The 22462-nt window shown below is 42.8% G+C and overlaps 1 protein-coding gene across 13 annotated transcripts in view; it reads right to left on the bottom strand.

The window, feature by feature from the left end:
* IKZF2 (IKAROS family zinc finger 2) overlaps positions 1–22462 on the bottom strand; it is a 102908-nt gene that overhangs the window by 28348 nt on the left and 52098 nt on the right. For 11 of the 13 annotated variants that reach the window (XM_065751294.1, XM_065751280.1, XM_065751284.1 and 8 more), the window contains 2 exons: positions 19924–20190; positions 9898–10065 (listed from right to left, as the gene is read on the bottom strand). In XM_065751294.1, the coding sequence (XP_065607366.1) occupies positions 9898–10065; positions 19924–20190 (435 nt within the window). The remainder of the gene's footprint in view (positions 1–9897; positions 10066–19923; positions 20191–22462) is intronic. The other 2 variants (XM_065751289.1, XM_065751290.1) reach the window with 1 other exon arrangement.

The following is a 22462-nucleotide window of genomic DNA, read 5'->3' as shown; positions in this document are numbered from 1 at the left end:
ACAAAGCACAAGTGTCAGCCTTTCCTGGCCAAAGCTAGCTGCTCAGAGACAAGCCACTGTCTCCAAGGAGACCAGCAAAGCACATGCAGCTGAAGGGTATCCAAGTGAGAGAGAGTCTATGGCCCGTGTCGCTTTTCTATATAAAAATTTCATCATCAGTTTCTCACCACTGCATCCTTTATGTGTGATTTATTTACTAGGAATAGCTGCAAGCCCTTAAAGGGCTCTGCCTGTCAGGGAGATGCTCTGTCCCATGCATCTGATAACAGCCCAGGTCCTGCTTAGCTGGGTGGGCAGGGAGGGGGGGCAGGCTGTGCTTTTGCAGGCTTTCACTCCTAACTGAGAATGGGCAGGAGCAAGAAAGTAGCTATTTTCCAGCACTAAGAACTGCAACGCAGACAGGCTAAGTCCCATACTGTCAAAAGGCATACACACCCCATAATGCGCAATGAAATCAAGCAGACCTCAGTGCTTTAAGAGTCAATGAGAACTGGGACCAAAATCAGCACTAGGAACTGAGCTTCTCCTAATTCCCCTATCAAGATCCTCACTGCAGGTCTGGCCCCTCAGCCCTTCCAGGCCACATCAGAGTATTCAAGCTGGCCTGAATTCCCCCAGAGGAAATGGAAGGGGGGAGCATGGTCCCCCATCCTCTATCCTGACCAGCTGGCTCCCCAGGCAGGAGGAGTCTCAGGACAGCAGCATCTTGGTTGCCTGACCCCAAAGCTCTTGCTGACTGACACTGCCCCACGAACCACTTACATACTCTCGCACACTTAGCATGAACAAAAGGAGCAAGGTTAAAGCACAGGCTTTCCCAAAAGGCAGTGCTGTGCAGCACACAGATAACTGTGTGGCTGGGGAATGACCCAGCCAGGTGCTCTTTGTCAAAGTTTCAATAGGCAGGGCCTCAGCAGCATTTCTCCAGCTTCAGGAATGAAGATAGAGATCTCATCTCTCTGTTGCAAAGCAAAGAGAGAACTTGGGGCACCCTGTCTGAAATCAACACAGCACAGTTATGCAAAACTTGTGTGCAACTGGCATCTCTTGTGTAATCCTCGTCGATTACTACTCCAGAAAGGAAGGAGGGGCAGAGGGTGGAGAAAGTTCACACTTAGATCAAATAAAAAATGGGAAAATATCCAGAGAGCTTTAGTCAGGTAAAAACACAGTTCCCTCTCATGGGAAACCTCCAGGACAGGTTTCCTTGAACTTCATACAGGGTTATAAATAGGAGGAGAGTCACGCAGAGTTCAGTACCGGTTCACTATAAAAAAAAAAATCTTGACATTCTCATTTTCCTTCTCAAGTGATATCCATCAATATCTAGCTGTAAGCCAATTCATAATTACAGGTTGCTGAGCGCTCAGGAGAATAGATCAGCCGTGGTTTTCTCCAGCACTGCTGTGCGGTGGTGTTAACCAGTTTATATGCCCACCCCCAGCCCACCACCTCTAGCTTCTCTTGGCTTTCTTTCCAAATGGAAAAAGTACCTCTCTTACGCCTTAAAGCACTCATATGTTACCAAATACGTCAGTGGCAGTTCTCCATTTTACGTAGCCCTGTAAAGATGCTCAAAGATAGTGATGAAAGATGGCCTCAAACCCACGTTTATTCCAAGCTCTAACTTTCTTAAACTGAAAGGTGTCACGGGCTCCTCTGACAATGGACAAAGGCTAGTCCCAAATGCAGCACTTCCTTTCCCCAACAGGCAATACACAAAAGCTTTTTGCCCTTAGAAACCAGTTTTTTTCTCCAAAGGGCTGCTGTGGTATTTTGCTGCTCAAACGAAGTATGTGCAAGGAGTGGTCTTGGTTTTGCCAAGATGTGGCTTTGTAGCATCAGAACTTCATTTGCATCTCAAGTGCACAAGAGAGCTGTCACATCTCGGACCTCTGCTCTGCAAAAACAACTGCAGCTACCTAGCAAGGCTGCTGTGGGACAGGAAGACTCCTGGTTCACTGCACCACGTCCCCAAGCTAACGGTTATGCCATGAGACATCCGAAGGCTGAAGGCTAGCTGTGCAATGCCTGTGTTTACAGCTGCCCCTTGATTCCTAATTTGTATATCCACACACGAGTCTTAGCATACAAATATTGGATTTGTGTAATAAACCTTGCCTATAAGGAAAATAAGGCCAAGAGAGGCCCCTGTAGGTTCACTTTAAAGGAACAAATGGACTGTATAGCTTTAAACATCTATTAGACTCTCACCTGACAGCTTGTCCATCCCATCTCTGCTGCATAAAGACAAGTAATTTAAATTAAGCTACCCTAGTGGTTAGGTACCTGAGTTTGCAAATTGGGTCTCCTAGGGCTTTTTCCTATTTCATTTTCCCTTCACTGAAAAGCCAGGCAACAACACATACCCACTTCACACAGACTTTGGGCTGATGAAATAGATAGTATTCATAAAGGAAACAAGATGCAAAAATTGCAGGCTAAGTAGTAAGTCCTTTAGTGTTATTAATAATCACCTCACTATTGTGTCTAAGATAATCACGCAGGTATCAGGGTATAATACCTCAGTGGTTATGGTAACGATATAAAGTTATTATTCCTTCCACTTTGTAATTATCTCATTTCACCACTGAACAAAGGATACGTGAAACTAGGGAGATAATGCACAATGCTATGCAGCAGGGTCACCAGCAGCAATGGAATATTCTGCTAGGTACTGCCGTGACCTTCATTGCAGCAATACGCCTGCACCTTGTGCATCCTGCACTCTCTCCATCACAACGAGGCTGGTGAGTGGTCTCATTTTTATTTCACTGATAGGCAACTGAGGCAGAGATGAGGTTAAGGGGTCTGAATCTCTATTAATTTGTTTCCAAAGAGTACAACAATTCCACAGTTTAGATCCCTCACAAGAGAGTAGCCAAAATTCAAAACTAGCAATCAGTAAAATGAGAGGACAGGAATAAAAACAGTCTAGAACAGAATCAACACTGGACAGATGACTGCAGATGATAAATGCTGTCACAGCATAAGCAGAGTACAGGAACTATTGAGTCACAGAAGATGGTGTAAGGAAAAGCAATAATATGCAGCAAAAGAAATGGTAGTTTAGGTTAAGTATCAGGATGAGAGTCAGTTGTAAAAAGCAGATGGGAAGTGGAATCATCTCCCTAGGGAAGCAATAGAAACAGCATCTCTGGATGTTTAAAGAACAGGTTAGGCACGCTGCTTAAGACTGCTGCTATCATATTCACCTGCTTTTTTGATGCTAGCAAAAGCCCACATGCAGCACTGTGGCACAATAAAAGCCTGGAGGAAAGGAAAAGTCACCATCACATTTGCTTCTGCAAAGCAAGATGACTGGCATAAACTCGCAGCAAAGTGTCCATTTTCTCTCCAGAGCACAGAAAAGAGCACTTCATCAGGTTGGCCTGTCTCATGAGAAGGATGTGAACTGCTAACATGGAGAGGAGACAGAAAACAGGCACAAAACTGGACTTCAGCAGTACCAAACACATGCATCTCAGCGCTGGCACTACACACAACGTAGGAAGGAACAGGTCAGTATTAATGAGGGATGATTCCAGGTGAATCTTACACATACTGAAGCTGTATAAACAAGAACTTTGACAACCCCAAGCACCGTGGTGCTGTCTGAGCTGGATGCAGTGAGGGAAGATCCAGGAAGTCTAAAGAAAAGGGCAAAGGACACCCTGTCCTCTCCTTGTGAGCAATTTATTGCAGCGCAGAACTGAAATCCACCCCAGGGAACTTTTCTTCTTGGGGCACTAATATCCCACTTCCTTCCCCACTTTGGTGTGCAGGACCTCCTGACCTTACCACCAAACTCCTCCTTGCCATGGATCCAGAGACCTAACCTGGCACCAAACACATGGATTTGCTTCCCTGTCTCGCTAAGAAAAGGAAACTAGGTTGATCAGGGAGAGGAGGAGACATGGCAACCTCTCTCTCTAATCTTCTCTTCCCGCTTCACTCTGCTGATAAGGGAGGCTGGCAGAGACCTAACAAGGCTGTGCTCCACCAGGATATAGCAGGAGGCTCAAGACTTGTCTCAGACACCACGATAACTCTTAGCACCTAGTAATCTTGCTACGAGAATATTTCCCAGTACTGGTGTCTCTCATCGCTAGCAGACATGAGTGAGCCTTTCTGTAATCAGTCAACTTACAAAGCAGCCCCAAAGCACCAAAAGGAACAGGACACTCCCTGCTTAACACACTGAAGAAGCAGGGAGATGTACAACGTCTGTTCCCATCATCTCAATTGCACACCCTGGAGAGGAAGGGGAAAAAAAGACAGAGAAAAGCTGATACCCACTGCTCAGAGAGACTCATGAGGCCGGTACACAGCACGTTTACCCACGCTTGCCAGGACCACTTCTCCTATTTCTCTGTCTTATCTATAAGAAACAGATCTCTTGGGTTGAACAGTCAAAGACTGATTCCTAACTGCTGTAGATAAGAGGGAATCTTCAAGATTTTTAAAGGTTCAACAAGCAAAAAGCAAACATTTCTTGCTTTGGATGGAAACTCATCTTTTCACAAGTTCCTCCTGAACAAGAAGTCCAAGTGTACTTTTTATGGAAAATATCATAATCATACAGCATCTTTAAATCAAAGAGGATTTCTCATTGATAACGTGCTCTGTAGAAGCTTGGTCACACTAAGCTTTTTCTATGCCAAGAGAATCCTGAGCACGTAGAAGAAGATCATTTCTCGTGGTTTACATTTGACACAGCATGGCTCTGGAGGTGAAAATGACCCCAGCACTTCAAGGATCAGGTTCAGATTTAGTGAAGCATGGGATACAACATTGGCTCCACACAGGATTAAGCTTCAAAGAGGAATGCCTTGGAAGATAAAAGGCAAACTCCTACCCTTAGCAAACTCCTACCCTTGTACACATTTTGAGCTTAACTTCCAATGTTGCACATACAAGCAATACAAAAAGAGGAATACTTGAGATTTTAGAAACAACAACACAGACTGAAAGCCTGGAAAGTGCTGGAAGCACTGATGAGAAAGAACTGCTTGAGTACTGTGCATGTGCTAACAGCAGGTTAGAAGCTGGGGTCTGATAAGAAAACTAAATGATTCTAGGAAGTGATTAATTAAACTGAGTTCAACTAAATCAGTGTAAGAAGAACTGAGACAAAGAGCAGCTCTGCCTAATGAAACAGAGCTCTAAGTATCAGATCAACTGAACAAATGCCCACTGGCTCATCTCAGCTGAGGGAAGATGCTGTTTGGTAACCCATCTGCACAGCTAGGATTTGTGTGCAGAATACTGTCTCCTCCCCTTCACATACTTTCCTCATTCTTCAGACAGCACCCTACTTGCTCACATTTAAATTCTTTTCCCCTCCTTCATGATATACTTGAGTCAGCCCAGCTCTGAGTGTAATGAGACCTTCAGGTCCCAAGACTCTTCTAATTATGATGTTCTCATCATTAAAAGCATGGTTACAGAGTAGACGTTGACTTCAGCCAAATCTTTTGAGAGTGGAGTTGTTAAAAGTGGTACAAGTCTCTTTGAGATGAAAAAAGCAATTTACAACATAGACTCGTTATTATTCTTAATCATCATCTTTGCCACTCTCTCAATAATTCTCACTGGCTTTTGACAGGCATTGCTTCATGCACAGTGCTGTGTTTTTCAGCCGGGTGCCTGTTCATCCAATTTTTCAGCAGGACTGAGGCACTCAAGGGTAGGATGGAAGGAGCTGAGAAAAAAGCCCTTATGGAAAAGAAAAGAAGAGTTGTGAAGGCAGAAATGTAGAAATTGTTACTAAATTTCCCTTCCACGTACAAGGGGAATTTACCTTTTCAATGAGACATGTCTTGTGCACTGTACATAGTTTGCTGAGAGTGTGCTTTTGGGAGTTTTTGCCTAAGCCTTGCTTTTCAAAACAAATGCTTCACTGCTTTTCTTTTGCAAATAATGTGATACCATTAGTTCAGTGCTATTAAGGAGCTGGGTAGTAACAAAGTGCAGCAGCAACACAGAAAGAAGAGAGGGAAGAAACAAATATTTTTAAAAAAGCAGAAAAGGGAAAAAAAATCTAGAAAAGAAAGAATTGACTTGAAAGCAAATTTTAAAACGCACTGTGAGGAAAAGCTTCTGTGACAGGTAAAAATAATGATGTGACTACCCAGTTTTTAGGAAGAAATAAACAGTAATACCACTGTCATATATGAATAGCACATACATACTACTCCCACAGTAAGGGAATGTGATTGAGGTTGCCAAGACAAAGACAGGAAAATAGCAAAGCTCTAGAATTAAGGATGCCTGAGAAGGCTTCATTTGGCTCGTCTGTGTGTATGCATGACCCGACAGTCTTTCAATTACATTATTCACATAACGGGTGTCCCCTTGCTTAGTGCAAAGGATGGATGGATGATTCCCACTGAAAGAAAACCTAAGTCTGTCTTTCGTTTTCTCCTGAGCAAGTGATCCTGTCCTTCATTTACTGCTTCCTACCCAAGCCCTGCTCTGAAAATTACTGCACTAATGTTTCTCGTGGAAAAGCATTCTGAGGAGAAGGTTGACTTGTCCATATCTTCCAAAGTACAGAGATCCACACCTAGGTGCATTAACCATCAGAACTATCTGTCAGAACAATCGTTTTCCCTAAGATTTTCGCTTTGCTCATTAGTTGCCTACAGCAGCATTTGTCTCATCTGTCTTGTATGTGCCTTTGTCCAGTTGTGCAGCTCTAGAGATGACAGAGGATATGAACACGTTTCTGGGTGACATGGCTGGTACTCAGTGACTTCCATCAGGGACTGGCTTTGTCTGGATGTCTTCCTCTTTAAAACAGCAAACGTTTGGCAAGGTAAAGCCAACATCTGCTGGCTTGGTCACACACACCCTGCAGGAAGGGGCTAACTGTTTGCTCCAGGCCCCTGTAGCCTGTCCTTAGACTCATGTCCCAGAAGCCTACTTGGGCACCTCTCCTGTATCACCTCCGTCGTGGAACCACAGAGCTAATCCTGGAAACAGTATCTGAAACTCCGTACGAACTGAGGCTCGAGCCAACTCTTAGTGCAGTGCTCTGCATGAATCTCTCCCCAGGCATCATCCTACTGTTGTCCTGGAGGCATCGTTATACTGCTGAAACCAAAGAAGCTGCATGTGGGAAGAAAATATAGACACAAAGTTCATCAGAACTGTATATGCCAGTAAAAGGAAAGTAATTCCAGGAGCAAATAACTGCAAGCTAAGTCCTTAATTATTTAGGATTAAACAGAAGTAAGTACTACAGATGTGAAGTAATACTCTGCTCACAACTCATCCTAGAAACACTTACATAATAAGATACAATCCTGCACAAAATCATGATACTCAGGAACGTTAACAAAGAAAAGGAAATATTAAACAGCACAAACTAAAAAAAAATCTCACCAAAGCAAAAAAAAAAAAAAACCACCAAGAAACCAAACGAAAAAAACACCACCAAAACAAACTGTCTTTCTCACTAAGCTAAAAGCTTCATTTCAAACCTCTGATATGCTTCGTCTGCTACTTCACGTTAACAACTCCTCACTTTTTCATCTTTCCTGTCCTACTGTATGGAAACCCTGCACTAGGATCAGGAAAAATGGACAAAGTGGCAGCAGTGATGACAAGCTGTAACTGATTAAGTAGTGACACAAAGCATTTTGAAAATGACAGATCCAACTTGCTCAGAGAAGATAAACTTCTTCAATTCCTTTATTTCTCGCAACTATTGCCTTCCATTTAAAGAGAGCAGCTTAAAACATTGTTGAGAAGAAAAGTGGTGGTGGCTTTTTTCTTTTTAATTAATAGCACTCTTGTTTGAAGAGGAAGCGGACACGTAACAAAAAAATGAAATTAAAGTCTTGGGTTTGTGAAATCATGTGCCAGATTCTCAGCCAGCACAAAATAACACTACTTGCCTTGCTTAGGAGATACAATTCTAAACTATACTAAGGAATTAATCTAAAGAGCTTTCCTTTTGTGAATACCAAAAATATTCAGATTCACCTCAATTTAGACAAGAACTGGATTGAAGTCTTGTATTTCCAAGTCGTTTCCAACCTTTTCTTTCCATAATTCATCTACCTGATACCCTTCTTTTATTTTTCTGGTCAGAAATAACATAAAATGTACGAATTTGCTAAAGTTTACACAGTTTCACTCCAGTCTTCAAGGTCTACCGACAAGGTTCTGATGTGTGCTTCACTAAATCATGAAGTACTCACATAGCAGTACACTGATAGGAAATAGTTTAAATCTCTTGGGGTCGTCTACCCATTTTCTCCGTGATCGGGAGTCACAACTGTGGGCATAAAACCAACCAAGCTACATGTCTGGGACAGAAGATATATTAACCTCCATGCTTATATAGGATGGGTGTAAGTTTTGGGGCAAGCTTAGGCTTAGGTGCCTTCTAAAAATCCCATACTTTGTGTTTCATCTTCACGCAAAAAGCAGAGACATCAGCCATGGACTTTTTACACAGGAAGAATGAATAACTGCTATCAGTAGCTGCATCTAGGTAATAGAAATCTATATTCACATTATGAAAACAATCTTCAACCACAGTACTCATGTTTTGTTATGTGACTTGTTTTACGTCACAATTCCTTTTTTAATTTAATCGTGGATAACTTCACTGCCTTCTCTTTTTTAGTAAATTTCAAGTCGAAACTGCTGGTACGGTCAGACGTGCGAAAATCACAAGTCACCATTTCACAGACATCTTGACTTTCAGATCAGATTCTCTCAGGTGACATCTCTCAGGCAATACTCCTTCAGCCCAGTCCCACACTCGCACTCACGCTCATGCTTTCTGTCTGAAGAACGTTTGCAGCAGTGCGTACGCTGAAGTCTATGTGGAGAAATTTACTAGCTTATCCTTTCTGATTCTTGGAAATAGAATGGAAACTCAGTATCCTTCTACCAATCTAATGCTCATAAAACAGAAAATTCCACTGAAGTGAGGCTGACTCTTAGAATAAATGTGTACAAATAGTCAGGAAGCTCCACGATGGCATTTTCACATGCAGAGTTTCTATCTGCACCCGCACTTCAACCACCATGTTTCAGCAGTCACACATTTGCTAACACCTTCAAAAAGTTCATCTGTAATCCTGTCACTTCTAACCAGTCCAATTATCTCTGCTCATTCAACAATGAAAAACAGTCTCCTATAAATGGTCTGGACATAAAAGTTGAGCATCTCAGTAGATAAAGTCACAGCAAGATCTTACTCAAGAGATAGACACAAACAAATGGGCAGAACAGGTCCCCTGGTGTAGCATACAGAGATCAGAAACACCTCCAATCCTGATCATCAGGGCTATCCACATGTCCATTAACGCCCCATTACACGGCTGTTATTTCTTTAAAACATATCAAAGCTACTACATCGAGTAGGCAAGAAAAGCCCCAACTCCCCTGCACCTTTAGGAATTAGAACTTGACAGTGAGAAATAACTGAATCAGAAATGCAATTAGGAAGATCTTGAAAGATCAACAAGTATGAACACCAGCATACGGCATTTAGTAGGTGAAGAAATTGGTGTTAACTGCAAAGCGGGCTTCCAAATGCACTAGTTTATTTTTCTGATCTTAGGAATTTCACAGCCACTTTGGGGCCTAGAGTGCCAGAACAATCTGACAGCAAAGTCTGGATACACCCAAGAAGACATTCAAAGGGAAATGTGATAGCATCAGCAGAGAAGCTGTTACACAAAAGGAGAGGTGTGGCTGAACCACAACTTTCCTGATTCGCATCAAGGCTTTTCCAAAGCTCAGAGCCGTGCTATCTGAAGAGGATGATACAGCCCGGGAGCCACCAGAAACAGTCATTTTCACAACACGTTTCACTTTAGCAGTAGTGAGAAAGGAGCCAACAACAGGGAAAGGAAGTCAAGGTGGGCTCACCGGAGTGGGTCCTGAGGTGTCCTGTGAGGGCATCCCTCCGTCGGCAGGCATAGCTGCAGAAGGGACATTTGAACGGTTTCTCCCCAGAGTGCAACTTGATGTGCCTCAGAAGGTTCCCCTTCTGGGTAAAAGAAGCTCCACACTGGTTGCAGTGGAAGGGGCGTTCACCTGAAAGGGAAAACGGAACGGAGAGAGCTGTCAAGAGACACCAGAAGGTGCCTGTTATCCCACTCTTGGCAACACTGTCATCTCACATAGGTCTGTTCCCACTGCCACCATCACAATGTTGGTAAAGCTGCCAGCAGCAATATGGGGCTCTTCCCCTTACACAGCATCAGCTTAAGGTGATCAGCGCAGCCTGATTTTCATGGAAGTTTCCATCTCTAAGGTTCTGCCTTCAGTAAATGATGAGCTCTGCTCAAAATTCAGATCCCTAACTGGGGTTCTGTGGTATTTACCTCTACAGTTATGCACGTACTTCTAGTATTGGTCCAATCCATATGAATACTTATAACTGAACATAACGATTGGATTCAGGCAGATATTAAAGTCTATGCTTCAGAATTAATCTTTTGATTCAACTACAGCTAAATTCAAGTCCCCTTTTAAAAGCTGCTTTCCATTGCTGGACTTGTATAAAAACAATTAATGCAGACAGGACCACAACCTTTGTGAAGGTAGCAAAGTCGAAGAAAGTCTCATGACATTAAATTGTGTGAAACTAATGGAAAAGACTTGTTTGATACAAAAAATAATTCATTTTAACAGAAACTCAATCTGCCCTACAAATATACACACGCACACACACACAAATTATGTTGATGCTGATCATTTATATTTGTCCTTGACAGTGGGGACTGGATCGATAAAACTCTTTATTTTTTCTTTTTAAATTTAGAGAGGAAAAGAAATCTGACAAACTGACATAGTTTTGTCAAGTGTTATTAAGACCATAATCTAGGTCAACACAGAGGACACTCGGTTCTGCCCTAGCTTTCCTGGGCACACAGCTATAAGCACCTACTTACATCCCTCCGGGCAGATTCTGAGTCAATAGGGCACAGACATATACTCAACACTTGTCATTCATCCAAGCACTTTACTGCAGCTAGGCTTTATATGATGAAGTGATGTCACTAACCATCCCCCCCCCCCCCAAGTTCAACAAGGTCTTGAACATCAGGTTTCAGATGTAAGCACTTCCATTCATTTTTCAGCACATCCCTTATCACGGAGCCTTGGTCAGATCCTGATGGGACTCTTGAGTCTCAATTCATTGGCCTGAAGCACAGCTCTTGTGAAAAATAAACATGCTCTGTGATCTTTCACAACTCTCCAACTCTTTTTCCCCATTGCTTTAAAATGGTCACTCCCTGGCTATACAAAGAGAATGCTAAGTTTTTATTGTAGTAGTTCATATGTCTGGTGTAAACACCAACATCTCACTTCTGATCCAAATGGAAAGAGGGAGGAAGAGAGCTCTCACAGGTGTAGTTTAGCAGTTTTTGCTTTGGTGGTTTAAATCACTGCCCGTGTCAAGGTACTGGGCAGAAGAAGGCAGGTGTGCCACATACGTGCCACACCTCTGCAACTTCATTTTGTGTGCCCAACCTACACCTGAAACTACTATGGATACTCTGATTAAGGTTGCTACCATCTTGCCAAAAACACTGCGGAGTAATAATAAAGAAAAGCCAAGCCATAATGCTCTTCTTCCAATACAATGAATGCAAGCTCATTGGAATTGATGAAGAGTCTGTGGCTTCTCCATTAAACTCCCAGAAAACATTTAAAGGATCTGATTAGCCATTATATTCTTTTATATCATTTCAAAAAGTTCATAATAGAGATATGTAAAAAGAATGAAGTCAACAAATCTTTTATATATTTTTTTTCTTTTTTTTTTTCCTTTTTCTTCTGTTTTGCATTTGGTGTCTGAGGAAACAGGCAAAACTCCATCCTCTGACACATTTCTCAGTACAGTATTCAGGAATAACGGCTTTGGTTTCAGGACGACAACATTAAAGAAAGCAGCAGGATTCTCACTAAGTCTTTTCTTTTATTCCTGCTGTATTTTAAGCTACGCAGTTCATGTGTTTTACCCAGCTTTTATCTGACAGGAGGCCAATATGAACGAGGTACTACTCCTCAGTGAACAGGCAGCTGAAGACATATTCAAAGTCTTCAGTCAGGAATTCAAGTAATCACTGTACTACAGCTCAGTGACACAAGAACATCCTTCACAAAGTCACCAACAGCCTGTTCCTTTCTTGCCACACACACAATTTGCTACAAGAGCCCATTTTACTTTCAAGAGACTACTTTAAACCAGAAGGAATTCATTTTTCCTACTAGTTTTAATTCTGAGTAAATAACTACTTTGATCTGTTTCTCATAGTTTTGTTCAATCTTGTATTTCCTGCTTCTTGATTAAGCTGCAGGCTTCTGGGATGACAATTAATTTTAGCCACGTTTGTGCGACTGAGTAGCAGCTTTTAAATGCAGTACAGTTAATCTCAGACACAAATATCCAATAGGAGGGTACCCCAAAAAAGTAAAAACTGAATAATAAGTTTTTGCTGTTTTTCCATGAACTCTGTTGTCTGATGCCCACTTGAGATTGGAGCAAACCAACCTTTTCTTCACTTCAGTGCCTTGAGAAGACTGCTTTCCCCACTATTTCTCCTGCAGAAGTAGGTTTAAGTAGTACTCCAGCATTACTATTATTCTCTAACAACAAAGCAACATCCCTGACAATCTGATTCACTTCTGTGAAAAGTAGAAGTTCTCTGTTCATACCTGAAATTAATCATACTTCTAATTAAACATCCACTAATCATAACTATGCTGTATTCTAAGATTCAGCTAGAAGTAATTGAAGTGCATCCTCTGTAAAGAATTATCACACCAGACCTAGATAGATCTACAGTTTTAGCATCAGACAGTAGAAATCTGGTCTCTGCACCACGCCCGTTTGCACAGCCAGAGCATTTGGGAAGCAGCATCGTCCCCATTCTGCAGCCCCATGAGTTCAGAGGTCCTGCTCAACACATGGGATAACCTATCTGACACTGGCTTGGGCAGCTCTACTGCACACTTGAAAAGCTCTTCACCCATGAGAAATCTTTACCTAAATACATTTCCTCTCTACATGGCAGTTCCTGTGTTTAAAATATTTTCCTGCCTTTCGGGGTGAGCGCAGCACAGACGCACCAGAAACAAGAGACCTATTAAATAAGCTGCATGCATGACTACAGGAGGCTGTGGACAGTTAGGAGCGTGGTGTGTGTTTCACCATTTACAGCTATGCATTTGCCTTTTGATTCTATTAACTTGTGTTGATTTATTAAAATAGGAATTCATAAGAAGGACATGTACCAAAATGTGTGACTACATGAGCTTTCTGCTTTTTAACACTGGAAACTATGTGACTGCAACATACTTTCAGTCCACTGCTAAGTAATAAATCTTTTCTCTCTTTTAAAGCCAAAGCAGGGTAAAAAAGCTTTCCAACCTTAGCGACTAAAAAAGGACTAAGTGGAGAGAGGGAGAAAACAGCTAACCAAACCAAAAAAATTGCTTCTTCTCAGCTCCAGATTTAAGACCTTAAGTCAGAGCCCCTTCTGCAGCACAGAGAATTTAATTATCTAAAGCTACTTGAGGAGTGGAGGGGCAAGGTGAGTCAGAGCCGCCAAGTATTACCTTTCCTAAAGGCTTAAGAAGAGCAGCTTGTGCCTGGAAACAGCACTGATAATTAAGAAGAAAAAACACAACCCACCTCCCAACAACAACAACAACAACAAAGACAAAGCCTAAGGTGTTTAAAAAATAAAAATAAAAATTAATACTTATATAAGATATTGATTAACAAGTATAATTTCAAATATTTATTCTCAAAATAAAATCCTGCAGAAACTACACAGCTCATTGGTTAAAATGCATCCATTATAGCTATTTCTTCTCCAGGAAAAATAATAACGAAATATTATTTCTCTTTAGCTACACTAGCATCTAAAGTACACAGATTAACTTGCTGTTGTGTAAACAAATGCTGAGCTGAAAAGCCATGTGGACCAATAGAGTCAAATTCATTAGCACGACACGGCCCTTTTACAAATATCTTTAATACATGGCGCCTCACTGGAGCCTTCAGAGCACAAGCTACGAGTGCTTTCTAGCTGATACAGCCCGAAACCAGACCAATGAGCTGATTACCTGCTCTTAACAGCTGCCATATTTTGACACGTACATGCCAACTGTTATTTCAAAAAGCAAACCAACTCCATTTTCTACTCAATCGGACGCTTCCCTGTACAATAATTCTCCTTTACCGCCTCAGCACGGAAGTGCTGCGCCGAGTTTCACTATGAGTTGGCCTTCTCTGAATTCTGTACCCCTGCAAAATACATCAGTGACATTTTCTGTATCAAAACAGAAACGTATGCGAGGACGGAGTGCGGCCAAAGCTGTTCTAACACTTTTAATGAGGCTGTCACCAGTAGTTGTCAAAATATGCACGGATAAATAAGTACCTCTCATAAGACAGAGACATTAAACTTCTCCCACTTGGAATCAATAGCTTTCTGCTGTGCTTTCTACAATGTAAAGCCTTTAATTTTAAGATCTGGGAAAATGGACCCCCAGTTCCTTAGATCACGTGTTGTTTTTAATACCCTGTGCCCACAGACCTCCCGACCAAGCACACTTCAATTCTTGTAACCCTCACCCAAAAGCTTCTGTCCCCTTAAAATCAAGTGGAGCAGCTCACAAACTAATACACGTTTGTGGTGAAAGCAAGGCCTGCTTACTTTCAGAGCCACGTTCAAGTCCCTTCCTACAAGTGCTTTAATTACTTTCTTCTTTAAAAAAAAAAACAAACTGGTTTTAAAGCCTCTTAAGAATGCTAGGGAAAGCCAGGAAACAGTCTTTATAGACATAAGAACCAGGTCCAATGGGACTACATTTAGCATCTGTTCTGGTTAAATATATATCTAAGACCTCAGCCATTCCTGTTTGGCACATATTTTTGATACACAAAGGGTAACTCTGGTATTTCAGAAACAGGATTATTATTATTCCAGCTACTTACTGTAAAATCACTATGCTCACACTGCCAATGAGAAAGTAATTCTTCACACTGACAGTACTGATTTGCACCCTTGTATAGTAGGCCTTTTGTTAACACTCAGGTGAGAAGAAACACTTCTACAACTGCTGTGATCCTGCTCTGTCCCAGATGAAATCTAACACACTGGCAGGCAACGAGATGCAACATGCCTTCATCCCAGTGAAATACAGAGCACCAGGTTTGGCTCCATTCCCACGTTCTGTTATGCTGGGGACTACCCTGGCTATATACTTACTGCTCTGGTCATCACTCAGGGGGCTGCACCTCACTTGCCATCAGTGATTTCACCATGTTTTTCTCTCGTTGGAAATACCCACTTCCAAGATAACGCAATTTATGCTAAAACAGTAGTGACAAATCTCTATGGAAAAATTCCTGGGAAATTCTGGGTGGTTTCCAAGTGTCCTCTGTACACAAATTTATGACTACATTTTGAAAAGTGAAAAATTCTTTCTGTGAACAGGCCGAGTACTGCAAGGCAGACACATCCTTATGCGGAAAGCCATTTCAAACATTTCAAAACTCTTCTAAGCTCTTCTTCCTTACGCTTAAGTACAAAATGACACTTTCGGAGAAGTCAGATGATTCATTTAGGAACTTAAGTAGAAAATCTCTCTCTTCAAAATTTGGCCCTATGACTTTTGATTTGTTGCCAGATGATTCTTATTCCAAGAGGTAGCCTGCAGTGGGCTACAAATCACAAATTAAAGCCAATTAAACTCTTGTACTAGAAGAATTAGGCAGTTCAAGGGAGTTAATTGTTGTGTTAATATGACCATTTGTTTAGATTTGTTCCTAGTTAGCTGCTTTAGGCAGAGTCTCTTACACTGAGCAGTTTGACTAGGATCTCCTCATCTAGTAGTAGTGCCCCAAAAACCTGAACTCTGCATGAAAAAAAATAATACATTCCAAGTCCCAATGCTGCGTATGATCAGTTATAATGTGATGCACGTGGTAGCAGAACAGGTTTTCCTCACTGGTGCTAACCTTATCTCACTTTACTGACTTGATGGTACTGCAATGCCTGTGGAGAGAAAGATCTGAGACCCTTTCAGTGGTTAGCACACCAGAAAGTTTGAAAACAACACAGCAGAGGCCCCAGCTGAAGGGTAGCAAGAGCTCTGTCTGTGCTTGCTGCATTGCTCCCTGAAGCTGCAGCTTGGGGTCTGGCTGTACCAGCACAAACCCTTTACCTCTGGGTGTCTAGCCCTCCCAAACCTTAAAACAATGAGGATGATTCCAACCCTATCTTAGAAATAAGAGGTGCTTCCAAATCCAACAGCAGACTGGATAAAGCACTGGGTGTTGCTACGGAGAAAAATCACTATTCACAGTGCAACTGAGAGGTGTGGAGCTCACTGAGCATGGCCACAGCATGGCTGTAGTAGTAAATAGTTTCTGCTTTGCACAAGATGAGGACTGAGGACATTTTAATTCAGGCCCGCTAGCAGAAAGTCTGAAGAGGTGAGAAATCATTGGTGCTCCTTTTCATTAGCTCAGACAAATTGGATTATTGACCTCTTCTTCTTCCTCTCCCCTTTCCTCAGCGTCCCCAAGCACAAGCCCCTGGCATATCCAGTGGCAATATTATGTGACTCGTTACCTCTGGCAGTAACAAAAAGCTCTGATAAAGATGCTGCAACCCGGGGCACTTGGTGTGGAATATGAAATATGGGACAAAAGAAAACAGAAGAGGATGAAAATAAATCAAACCTATGCAGACACATGCTATTTTTTGGTTATGAGCATGTGGCAAGTGAGGAAGGGATCAGGGTTACCCAGCTCACTAAAGCAGACTGCAACACACTTAATTCCCATATCGAACACTTCTTTCTGTCAGTGATGACAAATAAATAGAAAGGCCTTCTCGTGATGGCCATGCAGATTATCTAAACACGTCACCTGAATTACCAGCATTTCAGAGAAACACTGTTCTGTGGCATTGAACCAGCAGTTCTGATATGGAGGAACCAGAGCATCACTTCTCCTCTATGCAATTGCAGAGGATAAATGGGAAATCTCTAACTCTAGCGAGCAGGTAGTGGCCATAAGAATGAGAGATGGGACACCCAACTGACACTTTCTGTCCTAACCCACAGGAGAGGATATTCTCCCCCGTGCCTTCAGCTGAACTGTAATGTGGCAGGGGAAGGCAACTGCTCCTCAGGAGCAGAGGAATAACGCCTGTAGGAAACGGTGTCCCTTCATGTGCACAACACAGCCAAAGCCATATGGCACAGCTCCTCACGAAGCCTCAGTCCCCAGCGTAAGGAAAGTCACACTTCAGTGCCAGCATACAGGCAAATTACAACCTCTGCCATGACCGCAGCATTGTGTGCCATCTATGCAGAATGCTGTCAGGTTTTGGGGGAAGGAAAAGGACTTCAGCTTTTGCCAGAGCAAACAACTGGCCAGACCATGCTTTGGCTGTGTACTGATAAAGAGGAACACAGCTCCCAAGGCACACATGAACTGTATTCAGAGGTAAGAACTTACATGCCAGTCGTGTTACCTGATGAAGAACATCATCCGTTTCCCACTTACTAGGCACAATCTCCCTTCCTTCCACCATCCTCCCCTGGGCTGTAAAACCAGACTGCCCGCAGGCCAGGGCTCATTCCAGAGCTGGGGTCAAGTCCATTCAGCCCAACTGCTGAGGAAGTGGCAATATATTTTCGAGTAGTGAACTTCAGGAGAGAGAGACCAGTATGTTAAAAATACTCCTTAAAATCAAGGATGTGGAAATCCAAGCAAATTTCTCCTTCTATTGTGGACACTGAAGTGGCAGCACATATTAAAAAACAAACAAACAAAGCAGGGGAAAAAAAATCCCCCGCAAAATTTGCCAACTGCTGTACTGAAAGTAGAGCACCAGGCTGCACTTCTGTACACTTGAGATATCTGTGCAGAGCAATGCAGCGTGCTCCTCAGATGGCAGAAGAGACGTGGGCTCAACACAGAGCTGCCACCAGCCCGAAGGCAAAAGCTCCCAGCCATGTAACTCCTACCTGTACACACAGGTGTAGCAGTTGTCACCTGTACGCAGATGAGCTTTTCTCCTGTTTGTTTTGAATTCACATTTTCTTTAACACAAAAAGGCAGCTTTGTCAGTATTTAAAAGACAAGCTAGCTATCTCCAAAAAAACATAAGCTACTTAATTAAGTACCTAATTCTAAAATTAGCAGATTTAAATTAGCTGTTCAAGTTCAAATATGTGGACTCTGATGCACCTACAATACATATGCTCAGATAGATGCAAGTGCCAATGAAAACTTTTCAGCTGAAAGCTGGGGACTCAGTCTGTTGCATTCTCTGTTCTCTTTCCCTTTTCTAGCAATAGCATGTCAGATTGTTAATCAAGACTTCATTCCTCCAGCTAATGCATTTCCCCTGTCATAATTGCTGTCTAAAATCATGACTGCATCATAAACGATACTGCAATGCTTTGCATTATACATTTATGTTAAGTTATTATCAATACAGCTTATATACAGGGCATTAACTATGTAATATATGTTTATTAGTCCCCTGTACAGAAATTCTATTGATTTCTTTCCCATCAAGTGCACACTACTTGACTGCAAACTACCAGGTTTACAAGGAGATTATATACCAAGTCTTTTCTTATTCTACCTTAAAACTCCATTTTTCTTTTTATATCCTAGCAGATATCTCACATTTACAGTGGGAGTCTCTCACCACATTAAATAAAAGCAAAGAGACAAAAAAAAAAAAAAACCACCCAAAACACCCTACACAAATATCTTTCATTTTCTCCAAAAAAAGTAAGAACAACCCCCGGAGGCTCCAGAGAAACCTGTGCTTAACCTCAGTAAGATTTAAGCATACGTCTTAAGCCAAAAAGTATATATTGTAGCACTTCAGGTACTACACATCTTAAATCTTATAGTAGTTAAACATATGCTGGAGAGTTCTTTTGAGTCAGAGGCCCTGGGTGGCAGATTACATATGACTCCACAGTATTGTCTTCCGGTACCATCCCTCTATGCTTTTTTCTGTTGGAGCTAACTGTTGTTCCCACCTGAGCAAGTTAAGGATCAGCCTCTGGATACCTCCATTTGCCAGATTAATCTAGACTCCCCCAAAGCTTGTTTTGAACTCAAGGTCCCTTCTTTCTTTCATGCCCCGAAGCATATGACAAAGGTTTTGTCTTCCTCTTCAGTTCTCTAATCCTTAAGGCTGGTAAGCTGCTTTGGTCCCCAACCAACAGTAGCACTCATAGTAGTAAACATAAATGTGAGGAAGATGTAAGCATCAAAAGATACCACAAAAAATGGCATCTCTGTTGTCAGGGCAAGCACTTGCCCGTGAGAGAAGTTCAGGTGAGATTTACCTTGATAGAGCTGTCACACAATGAGCAGGAAGCCCATCTAAGCCACAGGATAAGCATCTGCGTGTAAGATATTGTGTGCCTGCTGTGGCTTTGCACAGTCACCCAGCATCATGCCCAGCCTCTCGTGAGGATGTTGTGTGATACCTGAGCTGCTGGCCTTGTATACCTACAAGCAGCTCCAAGGGAAAGCCCTGAGACTCACCTAAAAGCATAAAAAGTGTTGCATGTGAGCACACACGATCACATACGCACATTCTCCGTACTCTCCCTGGTTGAGATCAGCAGAAAGATCGATTTCCTGACTTCTGTCACATTTTTAAGAATCAAAAACTGGAAATCTGCACCGAGGAAGCACCACACTTGGCAGAAACACAGAATCACAAGAATCTGGGGAACAGAGGGAGAACCGAAACAGCAAAACCCGCTTTTCCCCTCCCCAGACTCCTGCTACCCCACGAATGAAAAGGGAAGAGAGAACAGTTGTCAGGTAATATCAACATCAGATGCCACAGGCAGTCATCAGATTTTCTTTCAGCTGCTTACCAGTGTGGCTCCTTTTATGTACCATTAGCACATTGGGCCCAATGCAAACCATGCCACAGACGTCACATTTCAGTTTACCATTCGGAAGTCGGATTCCTCCCTCGCTCGAAAGCTCCTTAATCTTTCTGTTATCCGCCATCTCGTTACTCTCAGTGAGGGGCTCTTCCAGGCTGCTTCCTTCATCAAGAACCCTGACCTCATCTTCCTGACAGAAGGTCTTCCTGTCAGATTCCTCATCACTTTGCATTTCTATCTTTTCTGAATTTGCTGAAATAAAAAAAAATATATAAAAAAAACATTAAAATGTGTATTTTCTAAGTTCCCCAATGCTAATATAAGTCGCTGCTATTACCAATATTAAAGCACAGGCTAGAGGCTCAAACCAACACAAGTGCCTTGTGGTGGTGACAACAGCACAAGTTACAACTGAATTTCACTTTGAGACAATTTTCTATTCCTAATTTAGAGCTTAGAAACTAAAGAGCAGAGAGATCCAGAACCCTACCAAAAGCTGCAGAGATGTACCACGCCTAAAAATTGACCTCCCACTTCTCCACTCGAAGCACAGGAGCTCCCTTCCTTTCAAGGGACCAAAGTCACGAGACAACAGTACACCAAGACACATCTACATCCTTCCTGCCCTGAGTTTGGGAAGGGCAACACAACTTTTCCAGAGACAGGACACTGCCCCACCAGAGCTCACAGAAATGAGCATGCTTCACAGGCAGGATTGCTCAAAACGCAGGGACTTGATGAAGCAGGGCTCCTGGTAGTAAGCTCCAAACCAGCCTGCCTGCACAGGCACGTCTCCTCTCGAGGGGATGTCAGCTCTGGAGGAGCCTCAAGTACTTTTGTGCCACCACATTCTGATTCATGCAAATGGGACACAGCCAAGGCAAACAGGTCTACGCTGCTGGTTGAGTTACATCTGTAAAATAAGCACACTCTGAAACGTTTCCTATCTGCCCAGTTAGACCAATGGGTCCACCACTGACTTCTTTAATTCTCAGGTCACAGGACAAATCTCAAAATTACAAGCACTTGTGGGTTCAGCAAATCTTTGAAGAAAAGGAACACACCAGAACCACACAGGGGTCTCAGCACAGGGCTGCTTCGTTCACCAGACACCCACGTTTCAACGGCTGGTGGAAACTGCTACAAGGCCTTTCCCAGAGTCACACTCTCCGACCGCGCTGTCAGCCAGAAGGCAAGCCCACATGCCAGTTTCCATAAGCCCTGATCCTGCTGAGGGGCTTAAAAAGGAGGCGATTCAGCCTTCATACCTAAGCAGTCTTTGACCCCTGCACTAAGGCCATTAGCACAAGTAGCAATGGCAGCAGAGGATTTGAGCACAGGCGCGTGGCCTGGGCCTGGCTGTGCCTCTGGAGCCCTGCTTGAGGCCTGTGCTCCAGGCCTGATTCTGACAAGCAAACTAGAAAACTAGAAATAACTGGGTTTGCTTGCTGCCACAGTCAGCACATTTTCAAAGGAATGCCCTGGCAATATCAGAAGAACTAACCCTCTGACTTCCTTCTTCATCCTTTCTCCTCCTTCCCCCAAATTTATGGTCAGAGAAAACACAAGGTTCAGAGACCAGTGTTGATGTTGCAATTCTAAACCATGACCGTTACCACCAGATAAAAGCATAATGAACAGGATAAAGGCACCAGCAACCAAACAATAAGATGCTGCTTTTTAGCCATAAAATTGTTGAAATGCATCTTCTGCTATTCATCGAGGCACTAATGGAAGCTGGGGAATGGGAGTGCTATCACAGCAAAGCCCGTCCCAAACAAGGACACAGACAGATCACAGCAGACTGATACCAGCACAGGCACCGTCATCACAATACTCTGCATCTACGAAATAGTCCAGCATTTCATTTATAGAAGGGAATTGATATTTCGTTGCCACAGAGATGCATTTATTGTTTAAAAAAAGAAAGGACTGGCACAGACAGAGAGCTTGGCTGCAGCTCAGCTCCCACCTGCGCCCTGGGTGCGAGATGGCCACTGCCACCTAACCTTGTGCCCATGATGCACAGAGAGATGGTTCAGGTCCTCTTCCCACCTCCCTGTGCAAAGCATGTGCTTTGATTTACGGGCAGCCCGGCTTCAGAGCTGGGGAACAGCAGTTCCCTCTAATGACAGCACCCTTTTGGGGCATTCAGCAAGTCTGAGAATACAGTTTGAATAAATGGCTTGCTGTTTTCAGAAGCAGGATTTAACACCCTTGGCCACACAAGTGGCCCTGGCAGAGCCAGGAGCAGTGCTGGTGGCTCCTCACCCCAAATCCCACACTGCTGCCACAGTACCATACATTCTCTTTGCACGGTAACACATGAAGTAACCAAAAAAACCCTCGTATTAATTGTGCATATTTATATGTACTCACAAGACCAAGAGACAACGCCGTATCTTATCTGTCTTCTTGAATTAATTTCACAGACCTCTGTGTCCGTATCTGACATGGAATCACTAGACAGCACCAAGACATCATCACTACTTGCCATGGAAGTCTGCGGACCTCTGGCTGCTCA

Source organism: Cyrtonyx montezumae, unplaced genomic scaffold (assembly GCF_038088225.1).
Source record: "Cyrtonyx montezumae isolate F1298 unplaced genomic scaffold, pur_monq_1.0 scaffold_7, whole genome shotgun sequence".
Taxonomy (NCBI): domain Eukaryota; kingdom Metazoa; phylum Chordata; class Aves; order Galliformes; family Odontophoridae; genus Cyrtonyx; species Cyrtonyx montezumae.
This window is presented reverse-complemented; position numbering and strand designations above follow the sequence as displayed.